The 27,985-nt window shown below is 32.0% G+C and overlaps 1 protein-coding gene across 3 annotated transcripts in view; it reads right to left on the minus strand.

Moving 5' to 3' along the window:
* The window catches only part of LOC114330295 (signal transducer and activator of transcription 5B), a 126,278-nt gene that overhangs the window by 22,464 nt on the left and 75,829 nt on the right, over positions 1–27,985 (minus strand). The window contains exon 14 of one of the 3 annotated variants that reach the window (XM_050644798.1): positions 26,183–26,201. The exons of 1 other annotated variant lie outside the window; for it this stretch is intronic. In XM_050644798.1, coding sequence (XP_050500755.1) covers positions 26,198–26,201 — 4 coding nt within the window. In that variant the 3' untranslated portion in view covers positions 26,183–26,197. Of the gene's footprint in view, positions 1–26,182; positions 26,202–27,418; positions 27,867–27,985 lie in introns of those variants that run through there. One more of the 3 variants, XM_028279621.2, reaches the window with a different exon arrangement.

Consider the following 27,985-nt stretch of genomic DNA (forward strand, 5'->3'; position numbering starts at 1 on the left):
GACCCACAACAATGACAACCAAGGCAATGAATGGGAAAAGCGATAGGGAAAAAGATGATGCAAAGGTAAACAAGGATGAAAATAGGAAAAAGGGGAAAGCTAGATTGCAGAAAAAAGGAGAGATAAAAATGGGAACATGGAATGTGAGAAGCATCAATGGAAAAGAGGAAGAACTGGTAGAAGATATGATAAGACAAAAAATAGAAATACTAGGAATAACAGAAACGAAGATGAAAGGAAAAGGTCTTAAGAAAATACACAAAGGATATTGGTTACTTTGGGTAGGAGCGGATACAAAAGAGAGAGCAAAAGAAGGAGTCGGGATAATAATTGCACCGAATAGACTACAACACGTTATAGAAGAAACATATGTTAACCAGAGAATATTATCGGTGAAAATTAAACTGATGGACGAAGAAATATGGACAATAATAACAGCCTACGGAGTAAATGAAGATGCAAGAAAGGAAGAGAAAGATAAATTTTTCGAGGAGCTCCAAATGCAAATTGATAATGGGGAAGAAAACATAATTGTAATGGGAGATCTAAACGGTAGAGTCGGAAACAACAACAGCGGAATAGAGGAGTGCATGGGAAAAGAAGGAGAAGAAATGCTAAACAGAAATGGTGAAAGAATAATAGAAATATGTATGGAGAATAAACTAGTTATAACAAATACAAAATTTAAACATAAAGAAGTACACAAATACACGAGAGTACAAGACAGCAGAAACGAAAAATCAATCATAGATTACTTTTTGGTAAGCAGCAACAAATGGAAAAGAGTACAGGATACGAAAGTGAAAAGAGGCTCGGAGATTGGCAGTGACCACCATCTAGTAATAATGAGAATGAGAACAACAGAGGAAAAAGAAGAAAAGAGAAGAAAGGTAGTAAATGAAAAAATAAAAAGTTACAAATTAAAAGAGGAAATATATAAGAAGAAATTCCAAGAAAACTTAGATAATACTTTGAAAGGTAGGGCAAAAAATACAAATATAGAAAAAAAATGGGAATATCTAAAAACCAGCATAATCAAAGCAGCTGAGGAAACTTGCGGGAAAGCAAAAATAGCAAACACTAACATGAGGAGAACAGAATGGTGGACGGAAGAAATACGAGAGAAAATAAAGAACAAAAAAGACAAATGGAAAAGATACCTAAGCACAAAACACCCGGAAGATTACGAAGCATATAAAGAAAAAAGGAAAGAGGTTAAAATAGCGGTGAAAGCAGGAAAGGAAAGGTCATGGGAGATATTTGGACAAAAAATGACAAAAAATTATAGGGAAAACCAAAAACTCTTCTACGGCGCATTAAAACAACTCAGACAAAAGAAAGAGCACACGATGCCGAATATAAAAGACAAGAATGGAAACGTACTAACAGAAGAAAAACAAATAATGGAAAGATGGAGAGAACATTTCAAAGAGCTAACTCATGTAGACAAGGACAACATAGGGGAGATACAAGAAAGGAATGAAGAACAACAAGTGGAATCCATAACAAGAGAGGAATTAGAGAAAGCAATAGAAAGAGTAAAACTGGGCAAAGCACCAGGCAAGGATCATATCACCCCGGAAATGATAAAATTCATGGGGACAGAGGGAATGGATAGCATGAAAGAACTAATGAATGATATCATAAATAGAGCAGAATTACCAAAGGACTGGAAGAAAGACATTATATTACCAATACACAAAAAGGGAGACAAGAGAAACTGTAATAATTACCGAGGTATCACCATATCAAGTATCCCTGGGAAGGTATTAGCAAGAATACTAGAGACAAGAATAAAAACACAAATAGAAACAACTATGGAAGACACACAGTGTGGATTCAGGAAGGACAGAAGCACGCAAGACCTAATATTCACATTAAGACAAGTAAGTGAGAAGGTAATCAAGAAAAATAGAGAGATACATATGTGCTTCATTGACCTGGAAAAGGCGTTTGACAGAATCCGAAGAAAGGACGTTTGGAAGACACTAACAGAAAGGGGAGTCGACAGACACATAATAGAAGTAATAAAGGATATGTACAAAAATAATACAAATACAGTAAGAACCAATAACGAGGAATCCAGAGAATTTTCTACAAGTCAAGGCGTCAAACAGGGATGCGTGCTGAGTCCACTGCTATTCTCAGTGGTACTGGATGAAGCGATAAAGAAAGCCAAGAGAAGAATGAGAAAACTAACATTAGGATACTGGCAAATGAAACAGACTCAACTATCGGAGCTACTATTTGCAGACGACATGGTATTGATAGCAGAAAACAGAGAAGACTTACAGAACAATCTTGAAATCCTAGAAGAAGAACTATCAAACATAAATATGAAAATTAATACAGAGAAAACAAAAACAATGATAATTTCAAATACGAGGAAGACACACGCAATAGAATTAGACGGGAAACAACTAGAGCAAGTGGAATATTTTAAATACCTAGGAGTAATAATCGAATCAAATGGTAAACAAGACATGGAAATAAACGAGAGAATGGGACGAACAGGAAGCTTATTTAACACTATGAAAACAACATTTTTTGGGAAAAAAGGGATACCGGAAAAAGTAAAAACGGCAGTCGTTAAATCAGTAGTTAGACCAACAATCATGTATAGCAGCGAGACATGGACATTGACGGGGAGACAAAAATCCAGAGTCAATGCTATGGAAATGAGGTTCCTGAGGAAAATAGCAAACAGAAAAAGGACAGACAAAATACGAAACGAAACAATTAGACAAAACCTAAAACTAGAACCAATCAATGAAAAAATAGTAGAAGGACAACTTAGATGGTTCGGGCACGTGTGTAGAATGTCGAACGAGAGGCTAACAAAACGAGTGTTCGAAACGAGAGTGCAGGGGAAAAACAAAAGAGGGAGACCAAGAGTTATGTGGGTAGATGAAATCAGGAAAGAAGTCGAGAAGAAGGGATTGACATTGGAAAGTGCAAGAAACCTAGCGCAAGATCGGAAAGCATGGAGACTACAATGCCAAACTCAACTCCACCAGCCTTACACCTAAAGGTAGAAAGGCTTAGGACTAAGTAAGTAAGTAAGTAATTGATGTTTTGGTGGCCAACCTGAAAACGAGGTTCACAGCACTGAGAGAAATCGAAATGAAATTTTCATTTTTATGGAAGTATAACGAAATGGACGAGAATACGATCTCAGAAAGTTGTGTAAGATTCGCCGAAGAGTACAATTCAGATGTAAGCAGGGATCTACTTGATGAAATGATTTACTTGAAAACTGTTAGTAAATCAAACATCTCAGATACGTCGCTGAAACGAGCAAAACTTTTGAACAAGCTCGTGTCCCTTAATGTGACAAATCTTTTCCCCAATGTGTGCATTGCTCTTCGCATATTCTGTTGCCTACCAGTGTCCGTTGCTCAGACCGAGAGATCATTTAGTGTTTTGAGCCGAATTAAGAATTGTTTAAGATCTACTATGGGTCAACAACGATTATCTGATTTGGGACTGTTAAGCATAGAGTCGAAACTTGCAAAAACTCTTGATTTCGACCACGTGATCCAAAACTTTGCGGATATGAAAGCAAGAAAAGATATGTTGTAACTAACAGTTCTATTGTAAATAATTAAAAACAAAGTTTAATTGTTAAAACTGTTTTAATTTTCTTCCTTCCTGTGTCAATAGCATGAGTGTTCACTATTACATATCCCAGTTTATGAGTTATCAGATTTTTGGGAATTTTCGTTCAACTGGGTTTGGGGGGGGGGGGCGGCCGGGTCTCATCCCCGGGGCCCGGCCTGGCTCTGGGCGGCCCTGCTTCTACTAGGTATAGAGACGTGACATACACCATTTTAAAAAAAAAAATTACAGGTTATATTTTTGCTAAGAATGTTTTTTCGACAAAATACTTACTATTTGAGTTATTTGCGAAAAACCGTCTAAAAACGTGGTTATTTTGTTGAAAAAATAAACATATTCTCTGGCAAATAACTCGAAAAGTATTGACTTAGTGAAAAACCTCTGTAGAACAAAAGTTACTTAAAATTAGTAAGTTTATCCATTTCCGGACTTTGGACGAATATTTTTTCACCCCCAAAAAGGGGGTGAAAAGCACCCCCAGAGCAAAAGCACATATCGGTACATTATCACTTTTTTTCTTTGACTTGTTATTCTCCTTTTCATGAACATTTTTCAGTGCGTCACAAATTATAGAAAAAAAGGTAAGTCCGTGATAATACACATTTATGACATTTATTCTAACGTGACATTTTAGTTAAATCTGACAGTTGTCAAATTTTATTTTCAATTTGGAATAAAACCAAATCAATTGTGTCTATTGCATTTATAAAATGGTATTTTCTTTCATTTGTATAGTCTTATAAATTGTACAGATTATATTGATAATAGTATTATTTTATTTAATAAATAATTCTTTTTTGATTATGGCGCCATCTATCGACAACTATAATAATCACCAAAATAGAATAATTACCAAAGTATTCACAGACGTGCCTTTTTTTCTGTCACATACAATTTAATGCGTTAGAGAGAAATCGAAAAACTGTGACGCACTGAAAGATGATCATGAGAAAAAGAATAGCTATGTGTATGTCAAATTTCATGTCAATCCAAGCGGTTCTTTAAAATTTAGAGGTTTTGCAATATTTTACCGTTAAAGAACGTACTACTGCTCTATTTGTTGTCATTCGGCTTATGCGATCGTTCCATTCTACTCTTCTGTTGTCTATAACTTTATTTCTAATACGTTTTATCGTAAAGTGGAAAATAAAAGAAGTTTTTTTGAACATATTTTCTTTTGATCCTTAACTTTTTTTCTGGTCATTTTACAATAAAATTACATCGGAGCAGTATTATAGAGCCTTTTTCAAGAAATAATTTTTGTTTGCGCCAATATGAATATATATTTCATTTATTTTAATTCGGGAATGTCTTGGCAACACAGTTCTAAGTAAGCATAATCTTCTGTCCTTTATGTTAAGTCAGTCAGTCGTTAACAGACATACGGTCGGAACATATAGTACACTTTGACAATTTTAATTTGATTTTGTGTGTGTTTTCCGTGAGACAAATTGACGATACCAGACAACATATTTTCGGTAAGTTCCCTTCTTTTATCCCATCCTTCATTTTCCTTAATGCCACCGAAAATAGTGCTTCAACATTTAACAACACGAAGAAAATCTAAGAAAATCTCGGTAAGTTATTATTATTAAAAATTTTCCATTTGGTTTTCCTAAAAGCCAAAACATAATTGGTCAATTTCGAGCTCGGATATTCAGCGTAGGTTTACAGTTTGCTTTGCTTAGTTTTGTATTATTAAATAATAATATTCTTATTTAGAAACAAATTGTTCGGTAAAATTTAATGTCGGCACGTATCGGAAAAAAAAACTCTGTGATAACTTTTTGCTGATTTTTGTATTTGTATCGTTTTTGTTTCTCGGAACAACTTGGGCTTCGGGCGTGAAAGAAGTTAGGTTTTTAAATATTTGCGGTGTTGTCAAACGTGAATATTTTTCGACTCAATCGGTTAGGAAAAATTCGGATGTATGAATAAAAATTATTTTGTAAACAAATATTAAATTTGATTCACGGTTCTAAACAAAATAAAGAGTTTGCATAATAACTGCCCGGAAGGCTTGTTTTTTAACAAATCTCTATAATTAATTAATTTTATTCAAAATTTATACTCAGACCTGGTTTGTTATATGCTACAGTTTTCTTAAAGTAGACTTTGTTTTTTTTTCTGATTTTGCGGATTGATTTCAGTGACAATGACTACTTACGAAAGGCAATTTAAAATATTAACGGCTAAAAAAGAAACGCTTTATACAATCATTCAGACTTTATATGACTTATCGAAAAACTTAACTACGGATAACACCATTAAAAAATTCACAAACTTGTATCAGTCGATGGATTCGACAAGGACAGAAATTCTCAAAATTTTGGATGAAATCAACGCAGTCGGGTTTGACGTTGATGAAAACTATAAACCAGATTTTCAGGTGATGTCTGTTATTAACGAAATGTGTTGTGAAGCAAGGGCGGCTTATACAAAATTAAACCCAAGCACCAATATTGTAAATCCAACTTTACAGCAAAGTACACAACAACAGTGTAATGTACACAGTTTTTGGCCAAAAATCACTATTCCAGATTTCCACGGAGAACCAAAGGAATGGGAAACTTTTTATTCGATTTACAAACCATTGGTACACGATAATTTCCAGCTGACGGATGCAGATAAGGCTCGGCTTTTGGTTTCACATTTAAAGGGATCGGCCCTTAGTATTTGTGCGGGAATAGCTACTTCTGGGGATAATTATGACACGTTATGGAAAGCACTTTTAGAAAAATATCATAATAAAAGGTTGTTAGCAAACACTTATTTACAACAAATTTTTAATTTTAAATCCTTGCAATCGGAATCTGAAAAAAATCTAAACAGTTTTTTAGAAATCTTTGACGCCTCGGTTAATGCCTTAAAAAAGTTGGATGTCCCGGATTTAACGGATTTTATTTTACTTTATCATGCACTCTCAAAACTGGACAGGGAAACGGTAAAATCTTTTGAAAATCACATGCGCGGAACGGTTATTCCTACTTACACGGATTTAATTAAATTTGTTAAGGATCAAACAAAAATTTTGCATAATAGTGACTCACAAGAGGCTAGCTCCGGTGGCTATCATAAAAATAAAAATTCGAAATCATTTTTTGTAAGCCAGCATGAGAATAAAAACAATAACAGAATGCCTTTTTGTGTTTTATGTAAAAAATCGTCACATTTTTTGGGTAGGTGTGATAAATTTAAGGCTATGAATCCTACACAAAGGTACGATTTGGTAAAAAATAATAATTTATGCTTTCTGTGTTTTTCCCAGTCACATGGTATAAGACAGTGCTTAAAAAGACCGTGTGCCCAGTGTGCCAAGAATCATCATTTTCTTTTATGCGCAGGAAAACCGGAAATAAGGGGTGCGAAGGAAAATAATCAAAATAATCAACCAAATTCTGGTGTCGGTATTCCAGAAACGGGTTCCAATAACCACAATTCGGGTTCAGTTAATTGTGCGTTTCAAAATTCTAGTTTTTTGAGTAGAAATCAGGAAAAAACGGTTCTATTAGCAACGGTAACGGTATGTGTGTTAAATAGTCCTTTACAAAATGCAACGGCGCGGTTTATTTTGGACAACGGTAGTCAGTGTAATCTTTTGACCACGGAATGTTGTAAAAAACTAGGTCTTAGATATACAAAAATTAATTCTTCGGTACAAGGTTTGGGACAAAACTCTCAGTCGGTAAGGGGAGTAACGGACATTATTATCGCTTCGCGTTTTGATCAGACTAAAAAATACGATGTTCAAGCTTTAGTTATTGATCATATTACAGATAAATTGCCAAAAACGAAATTAAATTTGCAAACTTTATCGGAATTTAAAAATTTACAATTAGCGGACGATAAGTTTTTTGAACCTAAATCAATCGATGGCATAATCGGTGCGCAGTTTTTTCCTATTCTTTTCGGCGGTAATCGGATTTTGAGTTCTTCAGGTTTAGGGGCGGCTTTAGAAACAACGTTCGGGTATGTTATTATGGGTCAGGTGGATACGGAATATTCCACTCCCATAAATTTGCTCACTTTAAGGGAAGAAACATCGATTGAACAAATTTTGACAAAATTTTGGGAATTAGAGCAGGTTCCAAAACGGGAAATTCCGGATTTAGACGCTATAGAATGTGAAAATATTTATAAAACCACGGTTTCCAGGGATATATCGGGCCGGTTTACTGTTGCATTACCTTTTAAAAATTCACCAAAAAATTTGGGAAATTCAAGGGTTTCGGCGGAAAATCGGTTAAAAACCTTGGAAAAACGGTTAACAAAATCGGACAGCTTGCGTGCGGATTACAATAAAATTATGCAGGATTTTTTGGATCAAGGATACTTAAAATTATTGGAAAAAGAAGATTGTGACTTATCCTATTATATTAGTCATCACCCTGTAATAAAATTAGAGAGTTTAAGTACACCTATACGTATCGTATTGGATGCATCTTGCCCTTCAGACAGTGATGTCTCCTTGAATGATTTATTGCATAGCGGGCCTAAACTGCAGGCGGACATATGCACTTTATTAATAAATTTTCGGCTTTTTCCAGTAGCATTGAGTTCGGATTTAAAAAAGATGTTTTTACAAATAAAATTAGTACAAGATCACTGGCGGTTTCAAAGAATATTATGGAGATTTGATCCAAACGAGGAAATAAAAACGTATAAATTTACGGTGGTTGCGTTCGGTTTAAGGTCGTCACCTTTTTTAGCGCTACGGACGGTTCAGCAATTGATAAATGAAGATGGCAAAAAATATCCTTTAGCTAAAAAATATATTTCTTCGGGGCTATATATGGATGATTTTTTAACGAGTGTTCCGGACGAAATTGAAGCTAAAGAATTATATAATCAATCGGTAAAGCTCTTCAAAGGTGGTTGTTTTGACTTAGTTAAATGGTCGACTAATTTGGACAATTTGTTATCAGAAATTCCGCTGGAAAAACGTTTACAAAATTCGGTTACATTTAAATCGGAGACTAAAGTTTTAGGGATGCAATGGGATCCGCAGAGGGATGTTTTGAACTATAGGTTAACCACCCCCGATAAAAATTGTACAAAACGTAAGATTTTATCTCTTACTGCAAAATGTTATGATCCTATTGGTCTGATTGCTCCATTTATTTTGCATTTAAAGTTAATGATCAGGGAGTTATGGCAACTAAAATTGGGTTGGGATGACTCACCCCCGGATACGATTAAAAAATCATGGGAAAAGGTATGCAATGAATGGCAAGATTTTTCAAAATTTGAGGTCCCTAGACATGTAGGAGCCATGAGGGATGTTCCGATTAGGATTTTGGGGTTTGCGGATGCAAGTCAAGACGGTTACGGTGGGGTAGTTTATTTAAGGGTTGTAAATTCTAGCGGTGAAGTGAGTGTGAGACTGATTGCTGCAAAATCGAGATGTGCACCTTTAAAAAAGACCAGACCATTCCGAAGCTAGAATTATGCGCGGCTTTGTTGTTATCATCTTTGCTGAAATTAATATTTGAAAATTATAGCAAACTTACTCATATTTCACAACTAGTTGCGTATTCTGATTCGACCACGGTGGTGAGTTGGTTAACTTCGGCAAATACCAAAGATATTTTTGTAGCTAATCGAGTGCAGCAAATTAAAGAAAACCTTCCTAATATTTCATGGCAACATATTGAAGGTAAAAATAATCCCGCGGACTGCTTGTCAAGAGGGTTGACACCCTCACAATTAATAAATCATGAACTTTGGTTACAAGGTCCTAGTTGGATAAAATTACGGGAATCGGACTGGCCTTCTTCAATATTAGAATCGGATATTTCGGAGGTTAAGGTTTTGGTTATTGAGGAGGAGAAGCAGGGTGAAAAAATTCATCCCTTACTTGAATTGGTTGAACGTCATTCTAGCTGGCATAAAATTTTACGGATTACGGTTCGGGTTTTAATGTTGTTAAAATTAATTCCTGTGCAAAAATTAATTACGGCTACTGCGCTAAGAACAGCAGAATGTTATTTAATTCAGTTAAAACATTTTGAAACTGAAATAAAAATGATAAGAGAAAACAAACAATGTAAAACACAGCTTAAGAAATTACGGCCATTTTTACAAGACGGTTTACTTATGGTGGGGGGACGACTTAATAATTCATCCCTTAGTTTTTCGGGAAAACATCCACTAATTTTACCGGGAAAAGAAACGTTAGTTGAACGGATTGTTGATTTTTATCATATAATTTATATGCATACGGGGGCATATTTGCTTGAAGCTTTATTGCGTCAAAAGTATTGGATTCTTGGGGCAAGAAATCTTATAAGAAATCGGGTTTTTAAATGCAATCGTTGTTTTAGAAATAAACCGAAAATTTTGACACCGCTCATGGCAGATTTACCGGTATCGAGGGTTACTGCTACTAAACCCTTTTTACACGTAGGGGTTGACTATTTTGGGCCAATAAATATTACATTAGGTAAAAAACGTAATGCGGCGGTTCATAAATCGTATTGTTTATTAGCGGTTTGTTTAAGCACAAAAGCGGTTCATTTAGAATTGGTGAGTTCTTTAAGCACACCACATTTTATGCAAGCATTTAAAAGACTTTTAGCAAGAAGGGGCCCATGCAAGGTTTTGTATTCTGATCAGGGATCATCTTTTGTTTGTGCGAAAACGGTTTTAAGTGAAATTAATCGGTTTGCTAGTTCGGAAGAATATCAAAATGCACTGTTATGTGAATTAAATTTGAACGGTGTGGAATGGAAATTTATAAGTCCACAAAGTCCGAGTCACGGGGGTCTTTGGGAAAGTAATGTAAAGAGCGCTAAGTCGCATCTCTATAAGGTCATAGGGGATCAGTTGTTAACATATGAAGAGTTAAATACTCTATTAATTCAAATAGAGGCAATCTTAAATTCGAGACCTCTTTGTCGTCGACCAACTGATTCATCTCAAATATCGGTATTAACTCCATCACATTTTTTAAATTTAACACCGTTAGGAAGTTTGCCGGCCGACGATTTAACAGATTTAAATATAAACCGGTTAGATAGGTTCCAGTTAATCGATCGAATGGTGCAAGATTTCTGGAAAAGGTGGCGTTTGGAATATTTGACTACCTTACAAACTAGAGAAAAATGGAATATAGATTTGCCTAATGTTAAAATCGGAACGGTTGTTATTTTAAAGGTAGACAATGTACCTACACTTTGTTGGCCGTTGGCCATTGTTACTGAGGTTCATCCGGGTAAAGACGGAGTTGTTAGAAATGTTACTGTAAAAACTTCGAAAGGGACATTTACACGACCAGTTTTGAAGTTATGCCCTCTTCCGAATCAATAAATTTACAGTAATATCTTTTGTATATAGTTATAGGTATTTTTCATTAGAATTTATTTATTTTTTTTCGATTATTTTTTTTGAGTTACGGTAATTAACTCTGAAAATTTTGGTATATTAATTTATGCCTGGTCCTTTGAGTATTTATTTGGAACTAGTTTTTTTTATTGTGTTTTCGGCACAAATTGCATACAGATTTGGCTGAAAAATGGGTTTTTCAGGGCGGGGGCTATGTTTGCGACAATATGAATATATATTTCATTTATTTTAATTCGGGAATGTCTTGGCAACACAGTTCTAAGTAAGCATAATCTTCTGTCCTTTATGTTAAGTCAGTCAGTCGTTAACAGACATACGGTCGGAACATATAGTACACTTTGACAATTTTAATTTGATTTTGTGTGTGTTTTCCGTGAGACAAATTGACGATACCAGACAACATATTTTCGGTAAGTTCCCTTCTTTTATCCCATCCTTCATTTTCCTTAATGCCACCGAAAATAGTGCTTCAACATTTAACAACACGAAGAAAATCTAAGAAAATCTCGGTAAGTTATTATTATTAAAAATTTTCCATTTGGTTTTCCTAAAAGCCAAAACAATTTTCACTACACATTTTTTTAATGTCATTAATTTCTCTGGGTTTTATAGGTCTCCGAAGTTGACCGGGTTGTTGAATACTCGTAAGAAACAATAATCTCATTTTGTTAACATTTCTATGTTATTATAAATTAGGCCCGTTTTTTACGTGATTACATTTTTTTGCATTAGTCCCAATCCACGAACAATTTTCTAAGCGAGATAATATTGAGCATATTATACAGTGCTAGTCAAAACTCCGTCCCCCCCCCCTCGTACCTTTTGAACGGTTATACTTATAAATAATAGTGAAACTTGGAGGGAGGAAATAAACGGACGTAGGATTATCATCTAGTCATGACAGGTGACGTAATAGTGACAGATGACTTTACAGCGCCACTGTGACAGATAATTTTAAATGGGACCTTATGGCAAGTGATACCTCGTTTGAAAGGTATTGAAAATACCTATTCAGTCATACTAATTTTGTTTGAGTTTAAGCTCACTTTAATGAATAAATGAAATAAATATAAAATTGTAGTTTAGCATTTACTTAATAAAAATTCAAACTGCCGCCTATGGTTACTTGTCAAAAAGGTTGACGTAAAATAGGGTGACCAAACGTCCCGAAAAAACGGGATTTTCCCGTTTTTTAACGATTTGTCCCGGTGTCCCGAAGTCTCTCGGGACGCCTAAATGTCCCGTATTTGCGTTAGGTTGATTTTATGTATCTGACTTTTTGTCTCTTATTTTTTTCTTCAATTTCAATTGTTTCTTTAATTTCGGCATTTGTTTTCATTATTATTTCTCCCTCTCTTATTACATTGTGGTCCAGTATTGTTCTCATTATTGTTCGTTCAAATTTCGGAATGCTATTTTCCTCTTTCTAATTAATCGTCGTTGTTTCCATCCCATATGTATCAACAGGTCTTATTAAGGTATTATATTGGTTCATATTATACTTGTCTTGTTTCTCAACAGATTTCTAATCATTCCATATGTTTTTCTGCCTTTCAGAATTCTTTCCTCTGTTCTCTCTTTTCCGGTTTTCCATATTGTTACTCCCAAGTAGCTAAAGGTGGATACAAGTTTGTCCTCCTTATGATTACTTTCAATATCAGATTAAATAATAGTGTCGCGGAGACAGTCACCTTATTTCACTCATTTATTTACATTTATCTCATTAGAAGTTGTTCGTTGAAACTGATCCTTGCTTCGGTGTTCTTTAGGCTTACTGTTAGCATAATTTGTCTTAATACTTCTGGGATTCCAACATTCTCTAGCTCCTCCATCATTTTCGTCCGATTGATTATATCAAAAGCGCTTTTGAAATCTATGAATATTCGGGGAATTTCTCTGTTATATTCTCTAGATTTTTGAATTATTTGTTTCACTGTATGTGTGAAATTAATCATCGACCTCCTTGGTCTGAATCCATTCTGGTATTCTAATATTCGTTCAGCGCATTATTTAAGTCTCATTTTTAGTATGTTTGCTAGAATGTTATATGTGGTGTTTAATAAAGTTATTGCTCTTTAATTCTCGCACTAATCCCGATCTCCTTTTTTTATATATTATAGGTACTATAATACCTGTGTTCCAATCGTCGTGTAGTCAGTTTTGTCCATAATTTGTTATATTAGTTGGTTTATTTCTTTATGTAATTCTCTTCCTCCGTATTTTATTAATTCCACTGCTTTTTCATCTTCTCCTGCTGCTTTTCCGTTTCCTAGGTTTTTAATATTTGTTTTTGTACTTCTGCTGTGAAAATTTCGACTTCGTCGTTATCTTCTACGGTTTTATTTCTTCATCGCAGCGTGTTTCCTTCTTCATAGTGAATAGCATTTTTTCGTAATATTCTTCCCATATTTTGCTGATCTGTTTCTCTTCAAATACGGTTTCTCCTTTTTGGTTTTTTAGTCCTCTTGTTTTGCTTGATTTAATGCTGGGCTTATTTTTTGTTGCTCTAACTTTTTTGTAAAATTGCTTTATTTGCTGTTCAGTTAACAACTGTTTTGTTCTGACGGATTGTTGATCCATGATATTCTGGCTGAGTTTTTTAGCTTGTTTCGCAGTCTTGATCGTATGTAAATTACATATTCAAAGGTAAATTGAAAAGGATTTGCAGGTCCCAAATTAGCTAAAAGACCATGTTTCATCCTGCCTGTTTGGATATCGCCCCAAACCCTCCTTGGCAGTGGCGTACCCGGAGAGGGGACTTAGGGGTTAAACCCCCGTTCCCCCAGGACATATGAAAAATATATAAAAAAAAAAAGTAGGAAAATGTAACTTGTCTTTCACAAACAATACAAAAAAATAAGCCAACCCCCCTCCCCAGAGAAAAATTCTACGCTACTGCTCCTTGGATGTGTCCCGTTTTTTCAAGTTTATGATCTGGTCACCCTAACGTAAAAACTACTAGAGAACTGAAAAACGTCAACTTTTTGACAAAAAAACCATAGGCGGGCATTTGAATTTTTCTAACTAAATGCGAAACTACAATGTTATATTTATTTAATGTATTCACCAAAATCAACCTAAACCCAAAAAATTAGTATGACTGAATAGGTATTTTGAATACCTTTTAAACGAGGTATCACTTGCCATAAGGTCCCATTGAAAATTATCGGCCACAGTGGCTCTGTTACGTCATCTGTCACTATTATGTCACCTGTTATGACTAGTTGAGAAGCCTACGTCCGTTTATTTCCTCCCTCTAAATTTCACTCTTATAAGTATAACCGTTCAAAAGATACGAGGGGGGACGGACTTTTGATTAGCAGTTAATTAGTTTTAAACAACTGGTTCGGACATATACAAACAATTAATGAAGAACGAATACCAAAGGAAATACTAAAATAGCACTAGAAGGAAAGACAAAAGAGAGAAGTAATAAAGAAAGAGCTGAGGGAAAAAACATAAAAGAGGGCCTAAGCAACAACCCGACGAATTGACGATTGAAAGTCGGAAAACGGTGAGGAACGTGTAAACAGACATGTAGTATGTGAAAAAATAAATGCATTTAGAAACTTAGTTGAATTGTTGGAAAACTAACAGCGATATAATGATTACAAAACAAGTCGAGTCAGACTGCAAATAAAAATATTACTAAATTTTTTACAGCAATTTGAAAAAATTACATCGAGTAAATAACTGTATATGATTTCTTTATATTAGCACATTCCCAAATAAGCCACAGACATTCTATTAAATACCCAAGCATTACATTTGATGAGAGATCAAAATAAAATTTAAAAGTAAATGAGTCAGTACTTTGTACTTTTTTACACGATAAGTTAAAAGTACATATATGCTCGTCTAATGAATCACTTGATTTCGAATTCTTAAAATTTGTTAGTCTACTGTTGATTGTCGTTTAAGTTAAACGGGTAAAATTTTAGTATTTCGTCGGTCATACTGAAACGCGACAATTTCGTAACATATATCGCGATATTTTATCACTGCATCTTACTGGTAACATAAAAGCACCTCCACATATTCCATGAATTCTTAGATCAGTATTGTGTGTATCGACAACATTCTTCAGTCGAATTGGTAAGTCTAAATTAAAATGCTCATACTAGCCCGCTTTTCACATAAAAAAATATCTTTGTGTATAATCTAAAAGATTTTGCAATAAACAATGACAAACAATGTTTGGATACATCAATTGTTTGGAGAAGAATAGTGCAAAATATATTTTGCGCTATTCATCTCAAATTATTTCCCGAGCTTTCCATTTTCATCAATTGTTGTCGTGTTCCAAAATTTGTGTATCTTTGCCTATTGCTGGACTAGTCTAGGCTTTCGCCTCTTCAAGGAATGGCTACTTCCCTTTTTGTTAGGGGAGTGTGAATTTGTAAACAATCGTTGTGTTTTGATAGTGAATTTTTGTGGTGAGATGCTAGGATAAGAAGGTAATCGCTGACATTGATTGCTGACAGGGCAATTCTAAAGTGGTGACCCCCACTTTAGTTCACTTTAGCGCCTGTTCTTTCGCTCTAAGGTAGAGCGTGAGATCATGTACGCAAAACCTGACCTTACCCACTAAACACCTCTATATCTTACGGTCTACTCACGACTATTCTTATAGAGTGTAACTTCTCTCGCTTGTCTCGTCTGTCCTATTTATTCAGTTCCCTTTACTCTTTTACTTTTGCCCATGCTGACAGAATTGACTGCATACAAAAATGCAATGTTCTGCAAAATCCTCCACCCCACACATTTCGCATTGGTGGTCATTTGAATTTTTAAATGTGAGTATAGGTCCTAAAGGACCCATAGCCCGTCAAAAACTATGTGAAAAAAATTGGTATGTCTAAATTTGCAGTTTATCCAGGCCTCTATGTTGAGGATGAGCGCCTTCCTCCAATTTGCTTTAGTTCTTTTCTCAGAACTCGCTCTGCCGCTGTCTCCCAATATTTTTTCTACCACCCTTAGGTATAGTATTTTTACTACAAAAACGTTATTATGTAGGTCAAAATTTTTGACGTAAGAGAACTGTCAAAACATTAGAATGTGACTTTTCATTATTGCTATGTTTATTATAAACAAGGCAATAATGAAAAGTCACATTCTAATGTTTTGACAGTTCTCTTACGTCAAAAATTTTGACCTACGTAATAACGTTTTTGTAGTAAAAATACTATAGTGGTTTCCTTTGCATCTTTATCATAATTTCCTTGCACTTTTTTTCTTTAATACGTAATACATTGATGATTTTGACCGGCAGCGGGAAGATGGCTTCTGGAAGTTGTTTTAGGCATCTCTTGTGTATGCCATCTGAACCAGAGGCTGTGTTTTTGCCTAGGCTACACAGCCTACTACCGGTGTACTAGTTTAGCCTATATCTACTTTGGCCTATCTCGTGATAGTTGGAATAGTGCTCCTGCACACTATTATGTTGCAGTAGGACATTACCTATACTAAATTTACATTCAAGATGCAGTAGAGATAAACAAATCAAGACACGTTAAATACTACTAGGAGCACTCCCTAATCATAATTTACACTGTATAAACTTTGGAAATCATGATTTGGGATTTACATTGTATACAGGGTGCGCCAAACCTCTGGTCTTCTTTGATTACGGCTAAACTATGAGATATACAAAAAAATGTTTATAACAAAACTAATGTGTATCAAAGAGGTCTATAATTTAAAATTATTTTCAATTATACAGGGTGAGTCAGAACGACGGTATGAACCAAAGTTTTATTTTTTTAATTGGAACACCCTGTATATTAAATCATTTTTGAATATATTATTTAAAAATATGAAAAATTTGTATAAGGTCTTATAGGCCTAAAGTTAATAATTTTCGAAATATTTACATTTTTATTGAGAAAAATGGTAATATTTATAGGGTTGTGGATTATGTTTCCAAGGAAATAAAAATAAGTTTTTAAAATATAGTGTTATTTTTAAATAATTTAATATTTTTTACTTTTAGCCATAAAATATACAGTGTGATCACTATTTGCAAATACAAAATTTTCTCATTTTTTTTAAATGGGACACCCTGTATATTAGTTTTGCGTTTTGTAGTAAATATTACAACCTTTCTTTTGGTATAAGGTTGTATGTACCTAGCATGTTTCGTTTTGTAGATATTTAAAAAAAAACTATAGATTTTACGTGTTTGCGGATTTTTTATTTAAAATTTTTTTTGCAAAAAAAATAATTATAATCTGGTTTTAGAAACATACACTAAAATATAAAATATGAAAATAAAAACGTAATTAAAGATTAAAATAAATCGTATGCTAGTACAACTCAATTGAATTTAATAACTTTAAATTATTTTACAAAAAATATTTTACCATATTAATGAATGCATAAATTAGTTACTAAATTAAATAAACAACCAAATTTTAAATCAACCGTAGTAATTTTTCTACTACAGCAACTTTCCTGTACCAAATTAATTGTTAGTTAAATTGTATTTAGTTAAACTTTTAATTTACCTTTTAAATTTACTTACATACATCTTGAGAATATAAAAATTATTATAAAGTATGCATTGAAACAAATGAATGTTAAATGTATCATCCAAATTATTTATTAATATAAATAGTATTTACTGGTGTCACAAAAACTGGTAATACTTTTGTAGTTGAAATTTTTGTAACAATTTTTTGTATTTTAAATTTTAATTTTTTAACCGAAAAATTTTTGGATATGACATTTGTTTTGGGCGAAACCATTAGAAATTATTACCAGCTTTTGTGACACGAGTAAGTACATATATACTATTTACTTCTTAACGTTCCATAACGTTCATTTGTTTCAAAGCATACTTTATACGTTCTCAAGATGTAGGTAAATTAAAAAGTTATTAACTGATCTTACTCGTAAATACAATATAACTAACAATTAATTTGGTACAGGAAAGTTGCTGCGGTAGAAGAATTACTATGAATTATTACTTACTATGAGTTTTTGTGACACCAGTAAATACTATTTATATTAATAAATAATTTGGATGATACATTTAACATTCATTTGTTTCAAAGCATACTTTATAATAATTTTTATATTCTCAAGATGTATGTAAGTAAATTTAAAAGGTAAATTAAAAGTTTAACTAAATACAATTTAACTAACAATTAATTTGGTACAGGAAAGTTGCTGTAGTAGAAAAATTACTACGGTTGATTTAAAATTTGGTTGTTTATTTAATTTAGTAACTAATTTATGTATTCATTAATAAGGTAAAATATTTTTTGTAAAATAATTTAAAGTTATTAAATTCAATTGAATTGTACTAGCATACGATTTATTTTAATCTTTAATTACGTTTTTATTTTCATATTTTATATTTTAGTGTATGTTTCTAAAACCAGATTATAATTATTTTTTTTGCAAAAAAATTTTTAAATAAAAAATCCGCAAAAACGTAAAATCTATAGTTTTTTTTTAAATATCTACAAAACGAAACATGCTAGGTACATACAACCTTATACCAAAAGAAAGGTTGTAATATTTACTACCAAACGCAAAACTAATATACAGGGTGTCCCATTTAAAAAAAATGAGAAAATTTTGTATTTGCAAATAGTGATCACACTGTATATTTTATGGCTAAAAGTAAAAAATATTAAATTATTTAAAAATAACACTGTATTTTAAAAACTTTGACCTATCACCTAAATTTTTATTTCCTTGGAAACATAATCCACAACCCTATAAATATTACCGTTTTTCTCAATAAAAATGTAAATATTTTGAAAATTATTAACTTTAGGCCTATAAGACCTTATACAAATTTTTCATATTTTTAAATAATATATTCAAAAATGATTTAATATACAGGGTGTTCCATTTAAAAAAATAAAACTTTGGTTCATACCGTCGTTCTGACTCACCCTGTATAATTGAAAATAATTTTAAATTATAGACCTCTTTGATACACATTAGTTTTGTTATAAACATGTTTTTGTATATCTCATAGTTTAGCCGTAATCAAAGAAGACCAGAGGTTTGGCGCACCCTGTATACATTGTAAATTATGATTCGGGAGTGCACCTAGTAGCATTTAACGTGTCTTGGTTTGTTTATTTCTACTGCATCTTGATTGTAAATTTAGTATAGATGATAGTAAGATCCATGGATTGGACGAAAAATACGAGGTGGGATAAGAGGGAGGAGAGGACTTTTGGCTAGTATTGTATATTAGCAGTCACAGGGGGGCGATATAACCTATCTACTAATCTAAAATGTTTTCAATTATTCAAGGCACCAAAAATGATAAAATAAACCATATTAAAATTTACCCATTTAGTCCATGATTTTCTTACTACTCTTATAATATGGTTGTGATTACAAATTTTTCACTTTATAATATTGTAAACCTGCGTGACATGTTAAATTAATAACCTGAAAAACTATGAGATACAAACATAAATGAATTTTTTACTTTCCTAAAAGAAAACTTTGGCAAATGGTCTACAAACAATAAGCTACATCAAAATGATTATCGTGATCAACGAAAATGTTGCAATGTGTCTGGTTAAGTCTGTTTTGCAGCATGCTAGTCATAAAATGTTTTACCCGATTATAATATTCACATTTTACTTTTAAGTTTGATATTGGTTTTGTCCTTAACTCTTTATGACACAGATTCGCATTTAATACTATTAATTACTAAAAGTAAATGTAGATAAGTTAAATTAATAAAAGGAACGTTTAAACAACAACCATATACCAACTTTAAAAAGTAAAATATGAATTTCTGTATGCAACATTATAGTCCAGAGAAATAAGTTATTCCCAGGGCTTTTGAGCCAGCGAAGTATTTAACAAGTTTTTTGAATATCATGAAACCTCTATGTTTCCTGCAGTGAGTTTGGTGGATTTTTTGAATTATTAATAATTTGAAGCCAAAAATGCACCCTTTATGTACCTTGTCTACCAGTAAAAAGTAAAGCATTTTGAGGTAACTATCTGAGAAAACCGTTTAAAGCTATAAAATGGCGATTATGAATGTTGATTTACTAGTTTCTTACATAAAAAAACTTTAAAAAACATAAGAATTCTTAATATTCAACAAATATTAATACCTATTGTAAAAACTACAAACCTACAACCTTGATATTGCGTGGCAAGTTGGGTCTAGTAGTGTTAAAAATATCCTTAAAATTTCAGAGTGATTCATCGATTAGGTTAAAAGTTATTTAAATTGTTTATCCGAAACATATTTTTTTGTAATAAGTTATAAAAAATAAACTTAGAATGATTATACGGGTACCACAGGCAAGGGAGTTATATCAAAAGAATTAAAAAAAAACATTTTAACATTGCAAAACTTGGTTTCAAAAACATTGCAATTTTTTGTTTTTAAACAATTTGAATATCTTTTTTTGCTATTGCCTTGGGAAAAATTATTTTTCCATATTCAAAATCTATATTTTTCACATTTAAAAAAACGTCAAAATCCATCAACAAGAACAGGAGATATAGTTTATAGCTCGAGTTTGAAGTTGGTAGCGCCGATTTTAAAGTTGCCCCTTCCATTACTCAAGCTGACCAAATTCGAGTTCTGCATTTTGAAGTTTTGTAGACGACTTCGTTCAAAGGCAACCTTTTTCAAACTGTATCCATTAAAACTTCAGTCCTTGATCTTTCAAATGCCGCTAATTAGGTTTCTTAATTGTTATAAACCAACCAGCATAGAGAGGTGTTAGACAAGGATGCGTTTTGTCACCTGACTTGTTCAAGATTTATGGTGACCATGTCATGAGGTTGGCTTTATAAGGATTGGTCGATGGAGTAACAGTGGCTGGTACGAAAATCACCAAATTAAGATTTGCTGATGACACTACACTTCTAGCAGCAAATGAACAAGAAATGCCAGATCTTCTGCGAAGAGTTGGGCTGGAAACATTAAAGTTATATACAGATTCAACACTATTTAGCTGAGTAACCACTTGCAGGAATACCAGATAGTAGACAGCTTCAACTACCTCGTATTTATAGGCTATTGATTACGTATTTTAGAAAGGAACTACAACGTTAACGGGGTTTTATTGTTTCATATAGTCAATGGACCTCTAGATATGAAAAAACCGCGGAGTGCTACCATTTAGTGGGGTGCGTTTTTGAGAAATGGATGAATTAGTCCCTAGGCACAGGGCGAATTAGGGTGAGTTCTATGCACGTTTGGTACAAACACGTCTACAGGAAAAATTTTCCCCGTTAAATTTACTATCGAAATAGCACATTTTAAAGTCAAAAATATTTTTTTTTACAAAAAATATATTCAAAAGAAAAGCAAGAAAAAAACACCTAAGGTAGTATTTTTGTTTCTTGTCCCATAACTTTTTTCCACGGCAATATAGGTATAGGCATTGCTTCACAGAAAAAAAAACTTCCGTCCTTCCTCTTTAAAATGACGTTTGGTATAAGTCGCTATGATTTATTGTTTCCAAAATATGATTTTTGAAATTTCGCCCCTCACAGCGATTTTGGGCCATTTTCCTTGTTACTTCGCAAACATTGTTCTGTAACTATTTTTTACGCAGCTTTAGGTATATGCAATGTCACACTTAGTAGGAAGAAAAGTCAATTACCTTTAAAATGATCTATCGTAGAAGACTGTGTGACTATTTTTAAGCAAGATATGGTTTTTCAAAATTTTATACTTTTAATGATTTTTGATATATGTATGTTACGATTATTTTTAAATTTCTCATTATAACTTTTTTTATTGTATAGTTAGGTATATACATTGTCCAATAAAAAAGAAAGCCTATTTTCTTTACTTTAAAATGGTGTAATGTAAAAAATTCTAGGTCTATTGTTGAACAAGATATGCTTTTTCAAGGTTTGGTATATATACATGAAGTAGGTCCCACTAAGTTGGAACCATATAGAAAACATTTTATTATTAACTTTATGAAAAAAAATTATTATTTGTAAAATGCTCTGCATAGTCTAAAACCTAAGATGTAATCATCAGATATAAAATTTTATCAATAGTATACGAGGTAGGTAAAAAAAAAAGAATTTCGCTCAAGAGTAAAGTACCTTTATATTTCACAATATCGAAAAGTGTTATTAGGAAAAGTTATTTGGAATTCAAAATTATATTACAATATGCAATTATATTCTTCTATATGAAAAAATAAAATTTTTTAAATTTTTTCTCAAATTACGGATAACCTTGAATATCTTACGGATATCTTGTTTAAAAATAGTGCTAGAAGTGTTTGCAATACACCATTTTAAAGTAAAGAAAATAAGCTTTTTTTATTCCACAATGTATATAACTAAATGTACAAGAAAAAAAGTCATCATGAGAAATTAAAAAAATAATCATAAAAAATATCAAAAATCATTAAAAGTATACAATTTTGAAAAAGCATAACTTGTTTAGAAATAGACGTACAGCCTTATACAATAGACCATTTTAAAGGTAATTGACTTCTCTTTCTACTAAATTACATATAGCTAGAGATGTGTAGAAAAAAGTTACAGAACAATGTTTGCGAAATAATGGGGAAAATGGCTTAAAAATTCTGTGAGCGGCAAATTTTGAAAAATTCTATTTCGGAAACTATAAATCCTAGAGACTTCTTCTAAACGTCATTTTAAAGAGAAAGAATGGTAGTTATTTTTCACTGAAGCAATGCCTATACCTATATCACTGTGGAAAAAAGTTATGGGACAAAAAACAAAATTGCTTTCTTTCGTGTTTTTTTCTTGCTTTTCTTTTGAATATATTTTTGTAAAAAAAAATACTTTGGACTTTAAGATATGATATTTCGATAGTAAATTTAACCTGGAACAATATTCCCGTAGAAGTGTTTGTACCAAAAGTGAATAGAACTCACCCTAATTCGCCTTGTGCTTAGGGACTAATTCACCCCTTTCTCAAAAACGCACCCATTTAAATGGTAGCACTCCGCGGTTTTTTCAAACTTAGAAGCCCATTGACCATATGAGACAATAAAATCCCATTAACGTTGCAGTTCCTTTTAGCTCTCTTATTTTGAACATAATCAATAGCCTATTAGTATGACTAACGATGGCAAATGCAAAAAACGAAGCAGAAGTTCGCAGATCCATCTCTCAAAAAAATAAGATGAGACTGGTGAATGCACTTGTATTCTCAATATTTCTATATTATGATGCCAAAAAATTGATGCCTTTGAGATGTGGTGTTGGAGAAGAATGCTGCGCATACCATGGGCAAGTCATCGGACAAACCTTTCCATTCTTAACCAAATTGAAATTAAAAAAAGGCTGTCCACAACATGTCTGCAGCTAATTCTACAGTAATTTGGTCGCGTGATTCGCAGAGATGACGATAATTTAGAAAGATTGTTTCTGGAAACGTTCCGTGGAGAAGACCAAGAGAACGGTGAGCAATCAATGGCCCGACCAAATTTAGAATTCAGCAAGCGACTCATTTTGCGAAACCCTTAGACCAACAGAAGATCCCTATCTTCTGTTGATGTATTATACCAATGGAGAAACTTTGTTAAGAGCATCGAATCTGAGAATTTGAGCATTCACGATCCTCAGTATTGAGAAAACGACAAGAAAGAGAGAGATGCAACAAATTAGTAAATTAACATTCATAAAACGCAATTTTAAAGCTTTAAGGGGATGGGTACGTAGTTTCTGCTCCAATGCTATTCAAATAGAATTCATTTTTTTCGAATCCTGAGAAAACTAGCAAGTATTTTTGAAAAATTTAAACGCCGAATTAAAGATTAAGTTATTAGCGAGGGCCGGAAGTCCCTGAGAACTTCTATAATGTTTATTTTAATAAGTTACAGGGGTGAAAAACTAAGAGAAAATTTAGTGTGATTTGTAATTTCGGCCCTCGGTAATAATTTAGTCTTTCATTCTGCGTTTAAATTTTTCAAAAATATTTATTGTTTTTTTCAGGATTCGAAAAAAATGAACACAATGTCAGTGGTAATATTTTCCAAATCTATCTTTGTCATACAACGCACTCAGTCGAATAGAATATTCTCAGCATATTGTCAGTCAGACAGTGACAATTTTAATTATTTAACATGGCATCGGGAATATTTTGAGTTGTTGATTAAATAATATTGATAGTGTATTTGATAAATAATTGATTTAAGACGTGAACTTAATAAAAAAGTTATTTATTGTTCATTATTTATGGAAGATCCAAGCAGAGAATACACCAGGATATATTCAGCGATCAAAGTATTTTGTTGTTAAAGATGTTCAAAATTGTAAGCGTTTCATAGTAACAATATATTATTAAAAAATCACTTTTCTTCTTTTCTCGATTGATTATTATTAGTTTTTGTTGTACAGTAGATAAATTATTACAATCACTGAATACATAGTTAGTGAAAAAATTATCATATTAATTAACTGAATTAATAATTAAGGCAATTAATTATACAATTAAATAACAGTTATCCAAGAACATTCAAAAGCTATCTTTAAAGTTAATGATGACATTGTCAAGTAAAATTTACATATCCATACCAGTGAGAATTTTACTACACGTAGTTTGCCGTGTAAAGAAAGAAAAAGTGGGGATAGCCGTAAAATATTTGCGAATTATGTACCGATGGCCTTAAACATGTTTTATCAGACAGTTTACTGAAATTTCGTTTTAAGTGCTTTACTTTCTACTAGGCTATTGATTATATTCAAAATAAGATAGCTAAAAGGAACTACAACGTTAACGGGGTTTTATTATTTCATATGGTCAATGGATATCTATATATGAAAAAACCGCGAAGTGCTACCATTTAAAGCGGTGCGTTTTTGAGAAATGGCTGAATTAGTCCCTGGGCACAGGTTACATTAGGGTGAGTTCCATGCGCTTTTGGTACAAACATACCTACATAAAAATTGTTCCCGGTTAAATTTCTTATCTAAATATCACTTTTTAAAGTACAGGATACTTTTTTTTACAAAAATATATTCAAAACAAAAAGCACAAAGGAACCCAAAAGAAAAAAATTTTGTTTTTTGTCCCATAACTTTTGTCCACGAGGATATAGGTATAGACAGTGCTTTACAGAAAAAAAAACCTACATATTTCTTCTTTAAAATGTTGTTTAGTAGAGGTAATTAGAATTTATAATTTTCGAAATATGATTTTTCAAAGTTCGCCACTCACAGCAATTTTGGGCAATTTTCCTTGTTATTTCGCAAATATTGTGCTGTAACTTTTTTCTACGTAACTTTAGGTATATGCAATGGTACACGTAATAGAAACAGAAATCAATTGCCTTTAAAATGGTCTACTGTGTATCGTTGTACGACTTTTTTTTAAGAGATTATGGTTTTTCAAGGTTTTATACTTTTAACGATTTTTATAATATAATATAAAAATAAAATAATATTATTATATAATATATTATATAATAATACATTATATATAGTATATATAATATAATATTATATTATATATTATATGATACCTAATATAAAAAAAATATTATTTTTTACATTTTTTACAATTATTTTTAAAATTTCTCATTATAACTTTTTTTCTTCTACATTTAGGTATATATTATATTATATAATAATAAAAGCTTATTTTATTTATTTTAAAATGGTGTATTACAAAACATTCTAGGATTATTTTTGAATAAGATATTATTTTTCAAAATGTATTAAGTACTTACAACGATTTTTGATTTTAGTATTATTTTTTAAATTTCTCATTATAACTTTTTTTTTCTTGTACATGAATATACTCTATATTGCTCAATAAGGAGAGCTTGCTTTCTGTTCTTTAAAATGGTGTATCATCTATATTTAAATAATGGAAACCGAGTGACTCTTTGATATTTTTTACCTGTATTATTTAAAATTATTTCTTTTACAAAAATTACATAAACATTAGTCTTAGAAAACATCACTTTAGTTAAAATTATTTAACCGTTGACATTTAAAAAAATTTTCAAATTCAAAGTCCATCTCTTCGTTAGCATTAGCTTCAATATCTTCCTCTGACACCTCAGTTATCTTAGAGTTCCCACAATTAGTACCCATGCACATGTACCCTTTTCAGAATATTAAACAACTAATTCCTATCTTCCTACAACCGCAGATTTTTGTAGATCCTTTGGTACATTTCCATGCTATTTTTTCAAGCAAAGCTTGTGGTGCAGGAGCTTTGACAGCAAATATTGAAATTAATCCAAATTTTGAAGTTTGCCCGGCCGAGTCGAGTGGATCGAAAGTATTACCTATAAAAAAGAAGATTTAATCCTAACACACAATCACATAAAAAAGTTATAATGAGAAATTTAAAAAATAATCCAAAAATCAAAAATCGTTGCAAGTACCTACTTATTACATTTTGAAAAAGCATATCTTATTCAAAAATAATCCTGGAATTTTTTATAATACTTATAAAACAGAATAAGCTTTCATTTTTATTATACATATAATATATACCTAAATGTAGAAAAAAAAGTTATAATGGGAAAGTTAAAAAATAATCGTAAAAAATATAAAAACTCATTAAAAGTATAAAATCTTGAAAATGATAACCTCTTTAAAAAAAGTCGTAAAACATTATACAGTAGAACATTTTAAAGGTAATTGATTTCTATTCCTCTTACATGTACCATTGCATATCTAAAGCTGCGTAGAAAAAAGTTACAGAACAATATTTGCGAAATAACAAGGAAAATTGCCCAAAATTGCCGTGAGTGGCAAACTTTGAAAAATCATATTTCGAAAACTGTAAATCCTAATGACCTCTACCAAACATCATTTTAAAGAAAAAATATGTAACTTTTTTTTCTGTGAAGCAATGTGTATACCTATATCCCCGTGGACAAAAGTTGTGGGACAAAAAACAAAATTTCTTTCTTTTGGGTTTCTTTGTGCTTTTTCTTTTGAATATATTTTTGTAAAAAAAAGTATCTTTGACTTTCAAAAGTTATATTTGGATAGGAAATTTAACCAGGAACAATTTTTGTGTAGACGTATTTGTACCAAAAGTGCATAGAACTCACCCTAATGTAACCTGTGCCCAGGGACTAATTCACCCATTTCTCAAAAACGCACCCCTTTAAATGGTAGCACTCCGCGGTTTTTTCATATATAGAGATTCATTGACCATATCAAATAATAAAACCCCCTTAACGTTGTAGTTCCTTTCTATAGTACATAATCAATAGCCTATACTAGTAGACGAAAGTATTGTAAAGGGTGAATTTTTACACACCGAACCCACTGCAGGAACCATACAGGTTTTAGTTATTGAGGTCCATAAAACTGAAAAAACTTGTTAGGTACCTAGCCCGGTCAAAGTCTCCAATAAGGTACTCTTTTACCTTATTTCTCTGTACTACTAATTCAAAAAAAGCTTATGATATATTGAAAATACGATTTACTCCATGGTACTTCGTTATGTGCTTGTTACCGATTTCAGAAGTGAAATAAAACGATAGTGGAATATTATTTGAAATATATTTTTTTAAAATAATACATTTTGTCGATCTTACATTTTAGTACACATTCAGTCAACATTTTATCACAAAATATTTTTAACATTCGAATAAATTTTGATTTTGTAAAGTACCCTGTGTCTTTAGTACGAAATATAAAAAATAAGTGTTAATTTTTGGATATATTATGTATATCATTCGAAAAAATAGTAAAAAAGATATAAAAAAAAGAACATTCGTTGCAATTTTGAATCCAAACGAAATGATCTTCTATAAAAATGTATATAAAAAGTATAGATTACATACGTAAGGAAAAGTAATAAAAAATATATAAAAATACATATAAAGCACATAGATGTCACAGTTAATATTTAACAATATTTATTTTTCGCGTCGATATAATTTATCGTCTTCTGTTCTTCCGCTATTTATAAGTCAAGCATATTTGGGAAGCTGGCGAAAGAAGGAAAATATATGTATTTTTCACTTAAAAAATATCTACCTGTCACCATTGTATGATGTAAATTAGCATTATAAACGAATAGTATAGTAAATAGTATAGTAAAAAATCT

This window comes from Diabrotica virgifera, chromosome 1 (genome assembly GCF_917563875.1).
Source record: "Diabrotica virgifera virgifera chromosome 1, PGI_DIABVI_V3a".
Classification (NCBI taxonomy): domain Eukaryota; kingdom Metazoa; phylum Arthropoda; class Insecta; order Coleoptera; family Chrysomelidae; genus Diabrotica; species Diabrotica virgifera.